The sequence below is a fragment of the Phalaenopsis equestris genome, unplaced genomic scaffold (assembly GCF_001263595.1).
Source record: "Phalaenopsis equestris unplaced genomic scaffold, ASM126359v1 Scaffold000428, whole genome shotgun sequence".
NCBI classification, from domain to species: Eukaryota; Viridiplantae; Streptophyta; class Magnoliopsida; order Asparagales; family Orchidaceae; genus Phalaenopsis; species Phalaenopsis equestris.
The window spans coordinates 5,013,308-5,034,560 of record NW_018164869.1 but is presented as its reverse complement, the minus strand read 5'-3'; the positions used below and the strand labels follow the sequence as shown (position 1 = coordinate 5,034,560).

The window sequence follows — 21,253 nt, the reverse complement described above, 5'->3', positions numbered from 1 at the left end:
AAATAATTTTTTTCACGAACATCAAACAACACAATCCAAATACATTAAGATAATCACTGTCAGCCGTTTTAATTTTAAAAAAATATGAAAATAGTTTTGATATAAATATGATTTTTGAAAATAATATTTTGATTTTAAAAATAGATGAGAATAAATGGGTCTCACATTTTGAATAGTTTGGATGACTAAACACGATACCACAAGTAATACACTTATCCCGAAGAATAAACATATCACTTGTAGTAGACCCAATCAACTAAATTAAAGAATTTTTGACATTCGTTTAGTCTGTGAAATATTTTATATGAGGCAAACAAGTTCCTTTATCTAATATAAAGATTAGATAGAGTTTATTTTACTTGGGTTCCAAGTTCTCTATAGAGACAAACCCTTATAGTTAATTAAATCTTAAATGACTTGGGTCACTTAAGAAAACTTTCGATTAAGATCAGTGGTTTTGCCTTTAAGATTTCAAAGTATAGGTTTCCACAGTTGGACTTGAGAAAATCAAACGGGAGTGACTCAAATAGGAACAGTTATTTTAAGGAATCCAAAAGAATGAAAAATAGGGGATATCACAGATCCAGGGAGAACCCTGGTGACCTCCCAACTATCCTATTGTTTGGTTTTATGTCTTTGGAATGACGTTATTTAATATTTTAATCCTGCAATTTATTTAGAAGTTATGATTTTTATTCGCATGATATCTGATCGTGTAAATAGCCTAAAAAGATAGGAAGATTTATATCGTACCGTATTGTAACGTCAGAATCCTAAAGTGTTAGGACTTATAATTGCGCAACAGGGTGCAAAAGCTTAAAAGTGATATATGAGGGTTTACGTTGCGCTAGGCAAACCACCTCGAACTCCTATGAGTTGTTATTTAAATTAAAGAAAGTGATCGGTGTTATGAAGGTGTTTTGATATTCCATCTTGAAGTTGTTCCTCGTCGTGCTGTCCACAGTGATTGCTCTAAGCTCATTGTCGTAGCAACTTCAGGTTTGATTTTAATCCTATGTAACCATTAGGTTTTCCTATACTAAGATATAGTGTATATCAAAACAAATAAAGCATGCGGTATAAAAAAAAAGTACAACATGCTAGGAGAACAATATAACATGGTAGGAAAACATTATAACATGCTAGGAGAATAGTATATCATGCTGTGAAATAAAAATGTTGTAATCTAAATCAAACATGTATATTTGGGAGGTCTGCTGCTCGTTTAAGCTAGCTACTATTCACTGTAAAAACAAAAGAAACATTGCCTGGAAAACAAAAAAAAATCGACAAATAATCCACGACGGAAAACTCAAGAAAATCGACGAGTAATAATTCAAATAAAACTATCAAAACCTCAGGAGAAATTCCGAAAAAAAGACCACGAGTGATTTGTCAAAAAATTTTAAGAAAACATATGAAAAAGTTCGAAAAGAGAGGACCGCAAGCACTCGGGTCGGGGCTATGCTCAAATATATATTTGTACTCGATGGACGTCGAATGCTACTCGGTCACTCGGATGTATAAAGCCCGGCACTCCACTAGAAAGATGTCCTACTGAACTTAACTTAGGAGGGTACTCTTTGGCCCAGAATTGTTAATCAACAGGTGGACAATCAAGTTGTGATATATATTTAAAATTTATTATTTTTGGCATACATATAGATTTCATGCATACAAAAGGAAAGTTGTATCAATTTTTATAGTGAAAATATTTTATGAAACATTGTATCTGTTCTTATCAATTTTAAGAAAAGAATAGTTGTCCACGAATTGATTACACCATCGGGCATAGAACCACCAACAACCTTAGAAGGTATGGGTCCCCCTCTAGTCTTATGTCGGTGAATGATACTTTCATCCTACAGTTCATCATCTCCCAAAATTGAGTCTTGGTATTGTAGGATGAGATATCATTCTGCTCTACTACCGGCGTGCCTTTGTCGTCATCGCCCTAAGCCCCAGAAACAAAACCGACCTACTTACGACTTTGCTTGATGGTTTCACATATAACAAAAGACTATACATGAGCACTTATGTATCGGATATAGACAGAAAACCGAACCAAGAAGCAAGAAAAAAAAGAATAAAAATGGGGATGAGAGAGAGGAGGAATTAATTCAATCGAAAGATCGAAAGGGTAAAAGGGTGAAGCAATCTTAAAAAATGTGACAAAAGATCTAGAAAAGAGAGCTCAGCATCCTTGAATCAATTCAGAGGATATCATCTTCTCAAGTTTTATAATTGGATCAACTCTGGAAGGGTATCCTTTCCCATTCTTTTTTCAAATAAATTGAAATGAGCTTAAAACTGACTTGATACTATATCTATTACTCCGTCCCTTGTATACAATCACACACCCAATTCTGAGCCTTAATGTGATATTTATATTATCCAAACTTTCATGTTGCATTTCCGAACACTTCTCCAAATAGCAATTTCATAAATCTTCAAATCCCTTCATGAATTTAATTCATATAAGCTTTATAATTTCCAGGAAGAAATCATCCATTAAGGCTCACGATTAAAGGGGCAACAAGAGGAAAACTCCCACCTGAATTAAACTCCAGCCAAATACAACATTAACCACAACAGTAAGGGTCACGGGTAAAGGACAACAAGAGGAAGATATTCATTTTTTAGGCTCACGAGCAAAGACAACAAGAGGAAGGCCATGAAGGCCATAAACATCAAATAAGGCTCACGACCAAAGCAGCAGAAAAGGAAATCACCATAAGTAGCACCATTACAATGTATTTGATATGCATAAGAAAGTGAATGAACAAGCTATTATAGATCATTAAGATCAGACCTAGTTTCATCGCACAAGGCATGATAATAAGTTAATTTACTTGTACCAAACATCACCACATATAGATAGATATCGAAATCGTGAATTTTTGGATGACAAACTTGATTACCAATAAAAACTCAAGAGGGAGAGACATTAAAGAGGAGCCCCCAACCAAACCATGCCCAACAAAAGTGTCAAACCGAGCTCAAAGAATAGTCCAAACAGTAAGAGATTCTAGCCAACATAAATCACTAAAGGGAGCCCAAACCGAGCCCAAGAAAGGGGGCAAACCGAGCCCAGTACAGGGGCAAACCAAGCCCACGGAATGGTCTAAAACAGTAAGGGATTTCAGCCAACATGAATCACTAAAAGGAGCTCAAATCGAGCCCAAGAAAGGGGCGAACCAAGCTCAGCACAGGGGGCGAACCGAGCCCACTAAAGGGCCAAACCAGAAAATAATATCTAGCATTTACCCATTCCAAAAGATCCAAAACCAAGACCACAAAATGAGCCAAAAATGGAGATTAGTTTCCAGCATAGTTTGATCTCAAAAGAACCAAAACCGAACCCAACAAATGGGTCAAAACAGGGCAAAAAATTCTATTTGTAATTTGATTCAAAAGAAGCCCAAACCGAACCCAACTCATGGGTTAAAACAAAGACACTAGCTAACATGAATTTAGCTCAAAAGAGTCCAAACCAATCCCAATATATGAACAAACCGAGCTCAATACATGGGGCAAAACAGAAAGAATGTTTCCAACTATAATTTAATCCCAAAAAGAACCAAACCGAGCTCAAGGAAGAGGCAAACCGAGCCCAGCACAGGGGGCAAACCAAGCCCACTAAAGGGCCAACCCGTGCCTAGCATATGGACAAACCGAGCCAAAAAATCGAGTCCCTCATAGGGCTAAATCAAACCCAGCAAATGACCACAAGGACAAGCCACCACCCAAACCATTAACCAAGCCACCAAACGACTTCCAAATTATTAAACATTTTCAATACTTAAGTTTGAATAAAGGGAGTAGCAGGAAGCAAAACCGAGCCCAGTATAAGAGGGCCAAATTGAACTATTGAAAGGCAAAAGCTAAACTCAAAACAAGGGTTAAGCCAAACCACCAAGAAGAAGCTAAACCAAACTCCACCAAATGGGCCAAAACAGAGAAGATTTTCAGCATGAATCCAACTCCAAAGAGCCAAAACCGAGGCCTTTAAATGGGCCAAAAGAAAACAGAGAATATTTCCAGCAAGGATCCAACTTCAAAGAGCCAAAACCAAGCCACTAAGAATCAGATCCCACAAAATATTAAAACCCAAAATTTACATCCAGTATACATATTCTTCGATTGGGGATAGGCAACGGGAAACAGAGAAGCGTAGATAGGTATTCAAAACCAGCATTCCAAAGTATCGAAACAACTTCCAACATGTATTTGAACAGGGATAATAATAATAAAAAGCTTAAGAATTAAATCTCGAGTCAACATTTCGTTTAGCATGTGTTTCAAATAGGCGGCTATCATCTCATGACAACCATTAGAATGTTCTAACATTTCATCTATCATGCATTTTTGAGCAGAAAAAAGGAGAAAAATATCCATATTATGCTTCACTTTTATTGATTCTAGCAAATATCCATGCTTAAATCTCAAAACAGGCCATCCATGCTTAAATCTCAAAACATGCCTAAATCTTGCTTTCACATGCTTTTAAAGAGCAAAGAAGTATTTTTTTATATGTCATCCAGATGTCATCTGAAACGTTGCAAATCAGAGGAAGGAAGATAAATACCTCTTAAAGCCGACTTAAAACAAAAAAAAAGTAAGACAGATCTAATAAAATGCCTCCCAAAGAAATCCTCTTCCCAAAAGCTTCAAGAAGTAGCAACCAACAAATCCTTTAAACTCCCAGCACACAAAAAAAACTAGCCAAGAAGAAATTTCAACAGGTCTTTCCTCCTAAAAGCTTCGAGAAATAGCCACCAACGAATGCTCCACACTCTCAGCGCACGAAAACATAGTTTAAAAAGGATTTTGGCAGAATTTTCTTTCCTAAAAGCTTCAAACAGTGAAACCACAATCTCCCTTTCACTCTCAAAATTTTCAACAACCCAGAACAGTGTTTTATGAAGCTCTTTTATAGACAGAGATGAGAAGGGGGAACATCCATCTACCACCACCTCACTGCCGAATAGAACAACAAGAATGAAATCGTCACAATAAACAAGGAGAGCGTATAACCTCGAGAAGGAGAAAGGTCGGCTAGCTCGCTCCCTATAATTGGAGAACCAAAAGATCGAACGCTACATGAAGAAGGGGAAGAGACAGGAGAGGAGAAGGTGGCCGCGTAGATCTTCCACGAGAACTAGGGCACGGATGAGAGGGAGACGAGCCGAGCGCAGCAGCTGTTCGAGCAGCTGTTCGAGCCACGGGTCGGGTCGAACGAAAGATCAAATGTGCGGGTAGCGGTGTAAATAGGGTTTAGGGTTTAAATTAAATTATAATTAGTGATATAATTATAAAAATACCAAATATTTGAAAAATAAAATTTGATATGTCCCTTTTATTCGTGCGTCATAGCATATCGAAAATGGTTGTCCTTTTTGGGTAATTCTGACGTTACGGATGCACTGGCGTGGTCCGTTTCACCATCGGAGGTCGTTTTGACGAATTCATCGATTTGCGTGACATTTCCTCGTGTCGGAAATTATGACAATATGGGTGTTTTTTCCTACTAAAGTTGGTGTCCCAAACGAGTTGGCGCAGTTCATTTTGTCGTCGGAGGTTGTCCGGAAAAGTTCGCATTTTCACCCATCATTAAGCTCAATTTAAGTTCAATCTTGTGCAACGTAGTGAATTTTGTGCATTTGGTATATGTGTATGTGACGATAAAGTCCTGACGAGGTTTTCCTAGGGCTTGAAATCCTATTAGGAACTTCTCCTTGAGTCTCCACACAATAGCCTTAACCACTTGTTTATAAGACGATGGTTTTGAGATCATAAATGCTAGACATCACATGAAAATAGGAAGTGGCTGAAATTTCTAAAAAGGGTGGGTCCCATACTAATTTTCTAAGATAGTCAATAGGAACTCCTAGAGCTAGATCCTAGGATCCTGAGGAAAAGAGTAATGACCTCAAAATGAGGTCAACAAACACCTGCAATTCAAGAGATAGACCTTCTCTCCCAATTCGTATAATTCGAGAGAGGTGGGAAATTTCTCCCAAACCCTATACCTAAGACTCCAGACACAATCTCAATTCTCATGCATGAACCTAACCTTAAGCCTATAAAGGTCTATTTATACTAAACAATAATAAATAACACGACTAAATTGCCCTTATGCTAGGCACACATGTAATAGATACTGCATTAAATGTGAAATAAGTTGGCAGACTAGAAACATAGTAAAAAAAAAATGAGATTGAGGTATTTAAATTTGACTCGATATATATTTTATTCTTTATTTGAAAACAAAAAGTGACTAATATTTTGGAGGGCAATTTTCTTATTTTGTTATATCACTTATTTGCGAAATGCTTTGATATTAGGTCATTAATTGATGTTTAGTTTGGTATCTTAGGAAGCAAGAAAATGATCAATAGAATTATTCATATGAGAAGCTGAAATCTTGTGTATGGCTCATTAATGCACATAGTTTTACAAAAGATTTAACACATGGGGTGTCAAAATTGTGTTTGCAATTGGGGGCGGGTTTGACCTATAAATGATCTTAGTTGTAACTGCTTGACTATAACTAGATCCAAATATTATACCAGTCAAAAACCCATCCTGCCTTCGATTCTATTTGCCCGAACCCAACCCACGTGTTTCATTTAATATAAGACATAATAGCTATTTGAGCTAAATTAGGGTCAAGCTGGGTTAATTTTGGGCTGCCCGGGCCGACGACCCAATTTTTTGTGAATTTCAAGTAGGGGGGTCAACCTGGACAACTTAAAAAAATTAATTGGGTTAGGATTTTAGTCCCAAATCCAACTAAACATTTAATTGAGGCAACCCGAACTTCGATTTTTCGAACTGTGTTCAGGTTGGGTTAGGGGTGTAATCAAGTCGAGTTGAGCTCGAGTCACAATGAACTCAAGCTCGACTGGACTGTCAAAATAGTAGCTCGAACTAGAGCTCAAGCTCGACTCCACTTATTTCAAGGTTCGTGAGCTCGGCTTGTCCGCTTATTACGGACTCAAGAGTTTGACGATGGACTCGACAGAGAAAACGTTGACAAGTGAGAAAGTGGAAGTCTTGGTGGGGCTTACTGTAGAAGGTATCGAGATTTATGGACCTGCGACCATCTATTGAGAGGGAAATAACAAGGTGAGTGTTTTAAGAATTGTGAAAACTATAGAGCATTAGTTATCGATTAAATGTAGCCGCCTTTACGGCCTATACAGTGTAGCTTTATTTTTATAATAATTTTTTTATGTTTTCTAAGAAAGTAAAATTGTAATATTCTATATATTTATCTTAATCCAGTTGACTCGAGAGCCGACGAGTCAAGCCTCATTCAGCTCAAAATTGTGGCTCGATAAACTTGACTTGTGAGCTCATTAGCTAGTCGAGTTCAAGCCGGCTCGGCTCATTTACACCCCTATATTGGGTTGGTCTTTCAGTCAGCATTTAACATCCCCTAATTAACTCCAAAGGCTCTGGAATGGTGTTTATAGGGTTTGAATCAGAATTATCATTTAAGCGGCTAATAAACTACCGGTTATGTTTTCTTTTGAGTGATCAACACCTTGCTTCAGTATGCTTTGTTTTGATTACCTTTTAGCAATCAACATGTGCAGCTAACTTCAAATGCAATATGTGAACAATAGTGACGAACCAAATGTAGGACAAATTATATGCATTTGTAATGCTTTTCAACGTTTATTTTGTTTCATTACGATTGCAAGTTAGTGGACTATCACTAGTTATAGTTCTTAGGTTCAGATTATTCATGAAAACTAAAAAAGTTCAGCTAAATGATTTTCAGTTTCAGATAGGATCTGCTGGACGTCAGAAATAGGCAAATTACTAAATTAGCCAACTCTAGAAACCAATCTATATCTAATTTATAAAGGTCCATAATTTTCTGAAATTTGATTACTTTGTCAATGATATGGCTGGAAGAGGAGAGATATATCAAGCCAGCTAATTGCTAGCAAAAGGTAGAGATGTGCGAACTTCAGGAATGTCAAGACCATAATGTTATATATTTGATAAATTTTTGCGCATGATTGATGTAGAATGCTCTGCGGTGTAAGATTCCTGATGCAATTAAACGATGCAATATATGAAATCACTTAATTTTGATTTGAAATGCACACTTGCGAAGACCAATTGAAATAAGAACTCATTTTTTGTAAACCCAAAAAATTGAGAAATCCGCACCAAACGGTAATTGAATGATTGCCCAAATCAAACAAATTCAACAATAAATTTGAAAACACCAAAACCACAAATTGATTGCATTTCACACCACAATCAAAAACCAATTATTGTGAATTTTACTGAACTGTCACAAGTCTGATAGCAAATTATAGAAGACATGAGAACCAGGTAAAACATCAAGAAGCACAATGCAGTTGCTGGTGGTAGTCCATCTAGAAAAGGCAGGCCGAGGCCTTAAGGGTTCTGTATTTTAGTCCCAAAGTGGGTCTGATAGATTGTTTTTCATTGTTGAGTCATCTTGTTTAATCCATTTATAATTTCAAGCTTATGAATTAGTCAAATTCTTGTGTATAGAAATTGGTTGCCTTAAATCTAAGTAAGCTGGGTTTAAAATTTAAAGCTTAAGGAGATATTCGCTCGTTAATTCTTGCAATTGATGAGAATTTGAATTAGATTACAATTTTTGAAATTTGAAGGCAGCAGATGCAATTTAAGTACTCTCTTGTTTATCTCTTATATTCAGTAATATTGAGAGCTAGTAGGCTAGGATAAGTCAGTAAGTAAATGTATTACGATTTGGAATTTAACGTTTGACCAAAAAAAAGGAAGAAAAATCTATCAAGAACAATAATTCCACTCGTCGAACAGCAATATGTTGCCGTCAAAGAGAAAAAGAGGCATAAAAAAAAAGGGGAGGAGAAGATATCATCAATGGCTTGTCCCATAATTCCTTACTTCTCTTGTATCTTGGAGTTTTGGCTATTTAATGACCGTGGTTGCTTAATTATTTCGATTTTTTATTAAAATTTAAACAAAGTAGTTGCTAGCTAGCCTTCTACTACTTTGGTCACAAAATCACTCCATAGAAGGCAAAATCATCTCCTTTTTCAATGTTTTTGGAAAAAAAACATGCATTCTAAAATTTTTTGTTCCATAACATTTATAATTTGCTTTAAAATAGTTTACAAGGCTTATGTAGAATCAATGGATCACCCAAATTAATCAAGTTTGTTGATCTAGACAACTTTTACTGCAATATTAAAGCACATAAGATAAAAGTAAGCCCTTGAAAACATGAATCAATACAATGGCTCAAGTGCTTAGCTGTTGGCACAGTACCTTTGAGTAACACATCACATGATAAATAAAGAGCAATTTTTCAAAAATTAAAACTAGAATGTGCCATCATTTATCTTGCATAGTTGCAGCGCATGTTTGTATCAATTAGATTGCTCTTTGCTTATTTATCTTCATCAATCTTCATCATTACTTCTTTCCCCACAATTTGAGTTCAGCTTTATGGATTCTTCTTTGTTTCTTCCTTTTAAGTGCTGCATGCTATGTTAATTTTAATCACGATAGACTTTTTTGCTCAACTTCAATTCATATTATCTTTGATCTAACCCTTTTGTTTTTTTTTTTTCGCGAAATTAATTTAATCTATCCTACTATCTGCTTCATCATTTGCCAACTGTTTAATGTAATCATTTTTCATTTCATCTTTTACCAAACATATATCTTAGCATTATCATATTTGCTAACCTCAACATTGTATTGTGGCTTCTTTGATGCTCCACTGATGCCAGAGCTTACCGAGACATAGTACTGTAGCTGCTACAACACCGCGGTGCCTTTTCCTATTTGATTCCTTGCCTTGTCTAGCCTTTCACTTTTCTTTTCTACCTCCTTCCTTTCCCATCACTTTTCTATTTCTATTCGTTACCTATTCTATCTACTATTCCTCATTATATAAAGATGTTGTTTGCTTTGATTAAGGTCTGTTTTTGGTTTTTCAGATTCTAGATTCTTGTCTAGTTTGCCATTGGCGGCGCTTTTCCCTTCTAGGGTTGTATCCAAAAGCGAGGAGGTGCTGCGACTTTAACTCGTCCAAGGTGGTAATCTTCTACAACAGTTCGAGGGATGTTGCAGTTGCAACTCAATTCTGCGGGGATAGTTATCATTCCTTGTTCCCCTCCATCTGCTCGCTGCCATCTCTCTTAACCTTTCTGTGTTTCACTGCCGTCCAGCTCTCCAGATTCCTTCTAGCCACCGCACATGCCTTCCGACCCCTCTTCTTGCTGTTGTCCATGCTTCCAACAGCCGCACTGGCCTTTCGGTGCTGTTACTTCTTTTGTTGGCCCTTTCAGGCCAGTTCTTGCTGCTGCCAGCCCCTCCAGGGCCTGTTCCTACTACTGTCCAGTTCCCGTTGTTGTCCAATCCCCCCGCCGACGCTTTCTGCTGCTGACCAGTCCCACACCTCCTCTTTTACACCCTTATATGCCCAACCACTTGCTACTAGTCCTCCTACGCCATCCAGTGTCGCTGCCACCTGCTGCCATCCACCCTCCAATACCGTCGTCACTTCCTTCCCTTCCAGGCCCGCCACCCTTCTCTAGGGATTCATTTATGTATTTTGTATTGTTTTCTTTCTTATTTTGCAGCGTCGTCGTCGTTACCTACTGTCTGCATGTTTGTGTTGTTTTATGTTGAGAATTTATTGTTGTCACTTTTGAATTCAACAATAAAATTTATGTACTTGTTGTGGTTTGGGTTAATTCCGTTATCATCAACACTCAAATCCATGTAAAATGACCAAGTCTAATTGAAATATTATGAAATTTATATTTTGACTCTACATGATATTAACATTCTGCGCAACATATATGAGGAGTTCATATTTACTCAAATAGTTTTTTTTCGTTATGTTCATATACATTGTTATAATATTAGTCATTTATTGTAGTTGATAGGTAAAATCCCCACCTTATTTTCTCACACTTCCTTAATTTTATGGTTTTCTTCCATTTTGATGGTTAAAATGATTTTTTTTAATGCCTTTACATCTTAATAAATGTTTTTTTTCCCATATTGAGTTATCCTGATTTCGTTCAGATTTCGGCTTATCATTATATTTGGAACAAGGATTTATTTGGTTTTTTTGATCGTATGTGCCTAGATTGCTGCTCTATCAGTGGCGTTTTTCAGAGCTCTCAACCTAACTACTAGGTATGTTCAGTACTATATGTGTATATATTAATTTTTTGGGGAATTAACACGCACATCACCCAATTCTTATGCATTTACCTATCTCACGTCCAATCTCTCCTTTTACAAACTAAGTTGCAAACTTGCCTTTTTCATCACTCTCCAACAGTAAAATCCATATTTTTATCCATAGGTAGGGTGCTCATGTTGTAAAAATGAGAGTTTGGGTGTGAGATAGGTAAATGTATAAGAATTGGGTGCTGTGCATGTAAATTTACATACACAGCACCCAATGCATTTACATACACAACACCCAATTCTTACGCATTTACCTATCTCACACCTAAACTCTCATTTTTACAAACCAAGTACTAAACTTACTTCTTTCATCACCCTCTAACAGTAAAATTCACATTTTTATCCATAGGTAGGGTACACATTTTGTAGAAATTCGAGTTTGGGTGTGAGATAGGTAAATGCATAAGAATTGGATTAGGTGTATGTAAATTTTTGTAACCTTTTTTGTTGACAGAGAAATGTTTGATATGCTGATTCTATATTCTTGTTTTGGCTTGTATGAAAGAGCATCATTTTCTCTGCTTTAACAAATTGCCCTAACTTTGGAGCGTTTTAAAAGATTTTTGTAACAGTAATCATGCCTTGCCCATCACTAGTCTTCTAAAACTAGAATGCTTAATTCTTTTTACAGTCTATGTTTATAAATACAACAAAAATGACAGTCATTAATTTTTCAAATTTATCCCATTTTTAGTTAAAATAATACTGTTTTGCTGAATCATGCCATCCTTTCTTGTATTGAAATGGATGCCCATATTTAGATAAAATAATACTGATTCGTGGAAACTTGTTGTCCTAGCCTTTATTGAAATTTTTTGCATGAACTAGTTCTCATGCAATTCTTTTAGAAGCTTCAGGAATTTTGTACACTATTTTTATGTGTAAACATTTCTGAATTGTTCTTGCTAAGGAAATAAACTGTTTTACAAGCTTAGGTATAATTAGTAGACTATTTTCTCCTGAGTGGAAGGAAAATAATGTATCAAGTTATCCAATAGCAACAATAATTAACTATATTTAGGTGGATCTCTTCTTTTTTTATTTGTGTGTGTAGACTGCCTAAATTATTAAAACCTAATAACTTGAATTATTTCATTTTAGCAGTAACAAATTCTCTAAATTTTTTTCAAAATAATAAAGAATGTTGGCTTCTTGGATGCCTAACCATTATCAACTACTGTTATGATATTGGGAATAAATTGTTTTGTTTAGGTTTTAACATCATGGTATGTCTTAGTTTTCTCTTTGTAAGCATTATTACATAATCTGTTCCCACTCTCTTCTTCTGCGCCACAATTGGTACGATTGTAGGCATTTTGCAGTTTGAGAGTTTGCATCATATATTTTATTAGTAATAATGTTTCTAAAATTGTGTGAGGTTGTAAAGATCGTTTTGCAAGATCCTATTTAGGTATATGATTTTGCACAAATTTCTACTTTTGTTTTATGAGCGGAAAATTTTCTTTCTTCTTATTTCCTAATTGGAATCATATGTTACATATTTATAGGCACTCCCCGCTCTATAGATTAGGAATATAACTAATATAGAAAAGATTTGAAATTAAATCTCTTCTAATTAGGTTGCCTACTTTTGTTCTGTGAGCGGAAAATTTTCTTTCTTCTTATTTCCTAATTGGAATCATATGTTACATATTTATAGGCACTCTTCGCTCTATAGATTAGGAATATAACTATTATAGAAAATATCTGAAATTAAATCTCTTCTAATTAGGTTGCCTAATATACAAGCTTCCTAATATGTAAACTATCAAATATTTAGTATTTTTTATAACACTCCCTCTCATGCTGGAGCAAAGATATTTGTCTTGTCCAAATTGTTACAAATATAAGTGACTCTCTCTCTATTGAGAGCATTTGTGAAGACACCCCCTAATTGTTCCCCAACTTTTACATGAGTTGTAGAATCAAATTTTGTTCTATGTTAATGTACTTCGTTCTTTCATGGAAGACTAGATTTGAACCATTATGAATTATAGTTTAGTTATCACACCACAACTTTGTTGGAGTGGTCATCATAAAACCCATTTCGGTCATGAATTGGAAGACCCACATTAATTCACTTGAAGCTTGTCTCATTATTCGATACTCAAATTTTGCACTGGATAGAGACACTACATTTTGTTTCTTACTTTTCCATGAAACCAAATTACCACCCACAAAAACACAATTTCTAGTAATGGATCTTTGATAAGTCTTGAAACTTGGCTAATCGTATTAGAGAAACATTCAATATTTTTATGCCCATGATCCCTATATAGAATCTCTTTTCCAGGAGCTCCTTTGAGGTAACATAGTATATGTTCCAGAGTTGACCAATGATAGACTATGGGGAAAGATTTAAACTAACTGATAGTGCTAACTGTTGCACAATGTTAGGAGAAAGTGACTGTGAGGTTGTTTAATTTCCTCACTAACTTTCTATATCGTTCATGATCATTAAAAAGCTCTCCATTCTTGGTAAGTTGTTGATTGGGAACAATCAGAGCACTTCATGGTTTGGCCCATACTTGTTTCTACTAACATATCCAAAACATACTTTCGTTGAGATAGAAGTACCCTTCTTACTCCTTAATACCTCAATCTCCAAGAAGTACTTAAAGGAACCCAGATCTTTAGTGCATAACTAATTTTGAAAAAAATGATTTCGATGTAAGGTTCTCTGCACATCACTTCTAATAATAATAATATCATCAACATAAACTATCAATAGAATGATTCATGAGTCAGATGCTTATAGAATATAGTGTGATCACTTTTTCTTTTTCTACATCCCAAACTCTTCAGCTTAGCTAATTTTTTCATATCACGCTCGAGGGCTTTGCCTTTATCTATATAGAGATTTTTGAAGATGACATAATTTCCTAGACTCCTCTTGAGCAACAAACCTAGAAGGTTGTTTCATGTATACTTCTTCCACTAGATCACTGTGCAGAAAAACATTCTTCACGTCCAGTTGGTGCATAGGCTTATTATTCATTGTAAGGGTAGGAGTAGGCGAATCAAAGTTAATTTAGTTACAGGAGAGAATGTGTCCTAGTAGTTGATCCCATAAGTTTGAGCATAGTCCTCAACCATCAACTAAGCTTTGAGACGAGCTACAAATCCATCAAAATAAAGCTTAGCTGCAAAGACCCATTTGCAGCCTATAACTTTCTTGCTACAAGGTAGTTCAAATAGTTCCCAAGTTCCATTTTCAGTCAAGGCATTCATCTCCTCAAACATCGCTGTCCTTCATCCAAAATGGGATAAAGCTTGTTGAATAGATTTTGGAACCTCAATAGAGTCAATCAAAGCAACAAACGACACAAAGTGGAAGATAACCGACTATAGTTAACACAAGAGTAAATGAGATAAACACATTGACATTTACCTCTTCAAAGAGAAATAGGTAAATCAAGATCATTGAGAGGAGGATCCACTGAAGAAGATGATATCGATGCATGACTAGGATCAGGGGAGCAAGGTCTTCTCGAGTGAATATTAGTGATAGGTGGTTTTGGCTGAGTCATTTGTGATGGAGCTCGAGTAAAATCTGAACTTATGATGTGATACATTAATAGCTCATCAAAATCTGGTGAGGATTTAAACACTGATGAGTCACTAAAGAATGAGGTTTGTTCATGAAATGTGCCATCAACATAAATCATGTACTTGTTTAAGAGATGATCAATACATCGACACCCTTCTGCAGACAAGAATATCTTAGAAAGACATACTTTAATAACGTAGGGTCAAGTTTAGACACCTATGGATGGGTGTTATGAACAAAACAAGTACACACAAGTACGTGTGATTTAGTAGGAAAGAGAGCTAGTTGAAAATAAAACTTGGTAGGGTATCTGGTTCTTTAGGATGGTAGGAGGCATTTTATTGATCAAAACACACATTGTAAAGACTACATCAACCCAGAACTATTTAGACACATTTGTTTGAAACAAAAGAGCTCTAGCCGTCTCAAGATGTCTATTTTTTCTTTTTAGCTACTCCATTTTGGGATGGAATATCACTACAGGGTGACTGGCGAAACATCTCGTTTTGTGTTATATGCATGAAAAGGTGCGGGGAAATATTTTTTGGCATTATGACTTCTCAAAATCTTAACATTAAAGAATTGAGTTTTAATTTCAACACAAAAGGATTGCAAGTGATGATAATTCATAAAAAAATCCTATAAAATAAAGTCAAGTCATACGAGAAAAATCATCCACAAAAATGGCATGTACCGAAATCCGATAAAATAGGACAAGACCCCTATACAATAAGAATGAATCAACACAAAACGATGACAAATTTTTTTATTGATTCTAAAAACAAAAGACAAATGATGGTGTTTAGCAAATTAACAAGACTTACAATCTAGATATGATAATTGTTGAAATTGAGGGTACAATATTATCAGCCTTGATCGTGATGAATAACCTAATTAACAATGGATCTAAAAAGGAGATAAGGTGCTGGAACATTCTACGGGTCGAGATGCTTCCTTATCCATAATGTATACCCCCTCATTCACTTCCTTTACTGATAATTTCTTCATCATAATATCTTGAAATAGACAATAGTCGGGAAATAGTATGATACAACAATTAAGAGCACATGCGATGTTGCCGACAAAAAAAGATTAAAAGCGAATTGAGGTACACTGAGAACAAAAGTTAGAGGCAATGTGGATGTAATATTGATAGTGCCAGAACTAAAAACATTAAAGATAAATCCATCTACTAAAGTGATGAAGGCAATGTGCTTATGAAAAATAAAAAAAAGAGTTTTGGATAATTTGTCATGCTCTTTGTAGCACCAGAATCAATGATCCATTATGTAGAAGAGGAAAGAAGACAAGTGTCATTGTAATCTGACTCAGCAAGGACATTGATAGATAGGGATTTCTTGGATGCTTCCTCAAATTTGATGAATTTAGCATGTTCATCTGTAGAGATCGAGAGAGTTCGACTCTGAGTGGTCTCATTAGTAGTAACTTAGTGAGCTGATTGAGATGTAGAATTTTTTTGGTTTTTTTTAACAACTTCTAACAAGTCCTCTTCGTATGACCAGATTCACGACAATAATAACACACTACCTTCAACACTTGATTTCCAGAGTTCGGAGTTCCACTTCTATAATTATCTTGAAACTGAGGTTTGTTGATGTCTTTATTTTTTGACTGACAAGAGCACTAGATTGTCGTACGGATGAGGCATGAGAACTCAGAACCGTACATAGTACTCTGGTATAGGCTTCCATCTGTGTAGTACATTTAGGATCATATAATATCTGTGATTTGGCATCTTCATATTAAGAGTTGGGGCCAACTAGAAAAGTCATAATGGTCATTGTTCTCCTTGAGCTTGCTGAATCTGGACATCAATATTGAAAGGGAATAATACATTCAATTATTCATAAACATGCTTAAAGTGTATGTCATAAGTGTTTAGCGACTGATCCTGTTGTTCAGCTTGATAGAACTCTTTGCATACATAAAATATTCGAGAAATATTTTCTCTTCCAAAAACACATGCTAATTCCTCCATTGCGTCTTTAACGGTCAAAATGAATGACATATGACCAGATTGATTTGGTTCGTTGGAGTTTTTTATCAGTGTCAAAAGCTGGGCATCAACTCTCATCCATTCAAAATAATTTGGATATGTTGTTGTTGGGGGATTTTCAATGAGGCGACTCCCTTGAAAGATACTTCTCAGGTAGTTTCATAGTTTTATTCCATTAAAAATAATTGACGCCATTTAATTTTTCAATCGCAATCTTAGCCACTGATGAAACCAAACCTGTCATAAAATTTTTTGTTCGCTAGCCATATATGAGGCCATTTAGTGCTGAAGGACAAGGCGAAGTTGTGATCAAAGCACTAGGAGATAAATAACTCGACCACGAACAATCTAACAACAATTGTAGACAAGAAAAAAAAATAACTAAATCGGCTAGCAAAGGAAACCAAATGAAGCAGCCGAAAATAGAAACTAGGGTTGTAATCGAGTCGAGTAGAATTGAGTATGGCATGGTTTGGACTTGGTTTAGTTGAATCATAAGTTGCCCATGTTCAATTTGAGCTTGAGATGAGTTTCAAAAATATGTTTATACTTGACTTGATTTAAATTGTTAGTGTCCATACTTGATTTGCTTATATTAACTAAAATAGCTAAAAATTTAAATGAGTACTTAATTTTTCATATAAAATTAAATATTTTATTTGCACATGATTTTTCATATAAAACTAGTAAGTTAAAACCATAAATGAGTATTTGATTTTTATATAAAATTTTTAATAAATGATCTTAAGAATCTAAATAAATAAGCAATTGAATAGCTTCAAATTAACATCTAACTAGTTAATATCAAGTAAATAAAATTATATATATATATATATATATATATATATATATATGTCGTTTTGCAATCAAATAATATAAATAAATTCTCATAAAATAGTTTATTTAAAGACAAAAATAAAAAATATTCTTTGAATTTATGTGTATGTTGATGTTAAATTATAATATATTACTATTAAATATATTATCAAATATATTCTAATTAATTAAATTTTATTTAAATAATATATCATATAAGCATAGAGTATTTAACAAGTTTCTTTTTGAACAACAAACGAACCTATTATGAACATTAATAAGTGAGTTGTACTATATTCAAATTTGGTTCATTTAAGCTTCGAGTTTTTTAAAAATATTCAAAATTATTTATTTACTAACTTAAACAAACAAATTTGAGTATTAATTGAGTCTGAGTTCTAAGTTGTTCATCAAAGTGTACTGGTTCATTTACCGCCCTAATAACAGCCGACCAAATCGATCTAAGCAGATGACTCAGATCGACGCAAATAGATCGGCTCAGGGCATATTAGGCCTTCGTCGATGCCCTAATCTCCTCGGCGCGGAGCAATGCAGACAAGCACTGGGTGAAGACATAGGTCTAAGACCAAGACAAAGCGCATGATGATACAAATGAAGTCGAATACACCTTCGCACACGAAGCAGGCACAAACGTGTTCAAAGTAGTTCGACGCAAATGAAGCTAAAGGAAGCATATGATGCATATGGTGTTGTTCGAAGTAGATGAAGACTCGACGAAGCAGGAACGTGCCTGAGCCGAAGATAATCAAGTCTGTCACATAAAAAAGATCATGACGTCGCAGGAGGAAGATGATGTCAATGCAGGAAGCAAACAAATACAAAGAAGTTGAGATGTTGGAATGAGTCTGCGCGGAAAAAAAATGAAAAGCTAACGTTGAAGACGAAAGATGCAAAGTGGAAGGATTCCACGAAGGTCTAATAACATGGGAGCGAAAATTTTATTTTTTCCCAATTGAAATCATATGTTAAATATTTACAAACACTCTCTCTATATATTAGGAATACATGCCATGGAAAAGATTTGAAATTAAATGTCCTCTAATTAGGTTACATAATATACAAGCTTCCTAATATGCAAGCTACCTAATATTTGTTATTTTCCATAACGGTCCATATCATTTCTAAATGTGAAAGTACTATGGTTTCTATGCTATAATGTCCTTGTAAAATACCAAAATATACTAAATGTTATGGTACTCCATCAAACCCTTACTTTATACTCTCATTAACTCTCACTTTAGAGTGGTTTGAGGAGTGTTACCATGAAATTCTTGGTTTGCAGCCATGTCCTCTTTATCAGGTGGTAACTGGCTTCCTTTCATGCAGTTGTTTTTCGCCACCACTAATTGGCTGCAATTTGGTAGTTGTTCATTATAGAGTAAACCTTGTGGGTAAGGGTTTCTTTTTTTCTCTTCCCCTTTCATTTTAACTAGTTTGTGGGCTGCATTTGGATGGTTGATGGCTTGCATATTTCTCAGTTGCCATTGGGGCCCCTCACCAAGTGTAATGTGAAAATTAAGGGACGCAACTTGCAAATTTTAGAACTAAGATGCACAAAGCTCTAGTTAGTAGAATTCGGTGCTACATTTGATAAAAAAAAAATTTGATGTCTATTACAAAGTATCTTTTAGTCGTAAGTGAGACTCATATGACTAATGGTACATTTGGTGCCAAAATTAGCCGCATGGTAATTAAAGTAGGGAGCTTGGATAAATTGTGAAGTAACCTGTGATATAAACTAAAACTACATGGAAAATTGAAAAAACTACTATATTAGGCCCGAATTTTAATTTGAGCTTATGTTATTCATTTTTCTAAGAAATTTAGACTTGTAATTTAATTTAGTGTCAAAGGATTAATAATAAGGATAGATCTTTAGTGCTTGTACAGACGTTTAAAAAAATTATAAATAATAGATTTGCTTCCTAATGTTACACTCAACATGAATAAATAGGAAATACATATTTTTTTTGTGAGGGTTAGGCAAAATCATAAATTGAGGGCGGGCAAACTCCTAAAATTTAATATTTTTATAAATAAATAAAAAATTTTGATGGTGGGCAGTTCACTGCTCTATAACTTGGTTCCACCCTTGTGGGTGGTAGGCGTGTATGTTGTGGAGAACGCATGTTGATAGGTGTTAAATGCAATTCGTATCAGAACATGACAAAATGCTAGATGGTTATATATGCTAAAATGAGCTCTAAGGGCCAACCTTGTGCTAATTCTAGGTTGTCATTCAAAGCCATTGCCATCCTGTTTGACATTCTTCCCTACCAAGATGCCTATTTGAACGTTTGTTTACTAGGATTTGTGACTCTTTTGTTGAATAACTTGCATCATATTATTTAAAATTGTTCTAATTGTCATCTTACTAAAGCATATTTTTGCCTTAAAGTATTTAACACACAAAATTTGCAGAAATCCTAGTTAGGGATGGTTAAAGGGAATAAATCCTCAACTTATTTGGCTAAATTTTTCATTGCTAATGATTCTCTTGCTGCTTTTGAAGTACACTTCAGTATGATTAATGCCAATTGTTTTTATGCTGTTTCTTGATAATGTGTAGGCACTTTGTTGTTGAAGCAATTAATCATATCAACTATATATTTTCATCACTCTTTAGGAAGCAATATTGATTTCATGGAAGCTGATCAGATTTGAGCAGATCCGGTTTGAAATATTCCATTTTTTCCCTTATAGGTTTGTCTCAAATTTGGATGTGGTTTCTCTCAAGCCGGATGTTGACATGCCTGGAAATTCAAGCTTTAATACGACTCATTTGAATACAAAGATATCCTCTTCTCTTAGTTCTGATTCAAGTCCTAAATTCCATACTCTAGACCGTGCTCATTTATCCGATTCCAGAGATGAAGCCATGCACCCTAATACTACAAATAGTAGCAGGCTCCCCAAGATAGGAAACAACACAACCTGTAATAAGAAAGTCCGCAGAGGCTTAATTGCTTCGATTAGCTTAGCAGATGAAAAACATGTTTCAACAAGCCAGGCAGGTGCTGAGAATTTAGGTTCTTATAATGAAGGATCAAAAAGAAAAGGAGATCTAGAATTTGAATTGCAGATGGCAATGGCTCTCTCAGCTACTGCAACAACAACAACAAAAAGCCTGGATATGGATGACTTACATAACTCATCAACTTCCAGTTCTCCGATGAAGAAAGTGAGGATTGCAAAGACCGGAGAATCATTGTTTTCAACTAGTCATAGCTCGGGTGGTGTTTGGTCAAGAAAAAATGGACCTCCCTTATATTGGGCAGAAGTTTACTGTAGTGGTGAAACAGGGAATGGAAGATGGGTGCATGTTGATGCTGCTAATTATTTAGTTGATGGAGAGGAGAACGTAGAGCCTGCTTCTGCTGTTTGTAAGAAGCCAATTAGATATGTGGTTGCTTTTGCTGGTAATGGTGCTAAAGATGTGACTCGAAGGTATTCTTTCATTTGTTTGATTCAAAGTTTAATGCTTGTGCAGTGAGTGTACATATGCCTGTAACAGCAGCACAATTTAGATCCTTTGATGCTGTATTCGTATAATTTGTTTCAAGTTCTTTTCTAAGATACTTGGGAAATCTTTCCCT

The 21,253-nt window shown here is 35.2% G+C and overlaps 1 protein-coding gene across 3 annotated transcripts in view; it reads left to right on the top strand.

Annotated features, from left to right (window-relative positions):
* The window catches only part of LOC110027486 (DNA repair protein RAD4), a 44,566-nt gene that overhangs the window by 12,675 nt on the left and 10,638 nt on the right, over positions 1-21,253 (top strand). For all 3 annotated transcript variants that reach the window (XM_020728941.1, XM_020728943.1, XM_020728942.1), the window contains exons 8-9: positions 11,147-11,196; positions 20,361-21,104. In XM_020728941.1, the coding sequence (XP_020584600.1) occupies positions 11,147-11,196; positions 20,361-21,104 (794 nt within the window). The remainder of the gene's footprint in view (positions 1-11,146; positions 11,197-20,360; positions 21,105-21,253) is intronic.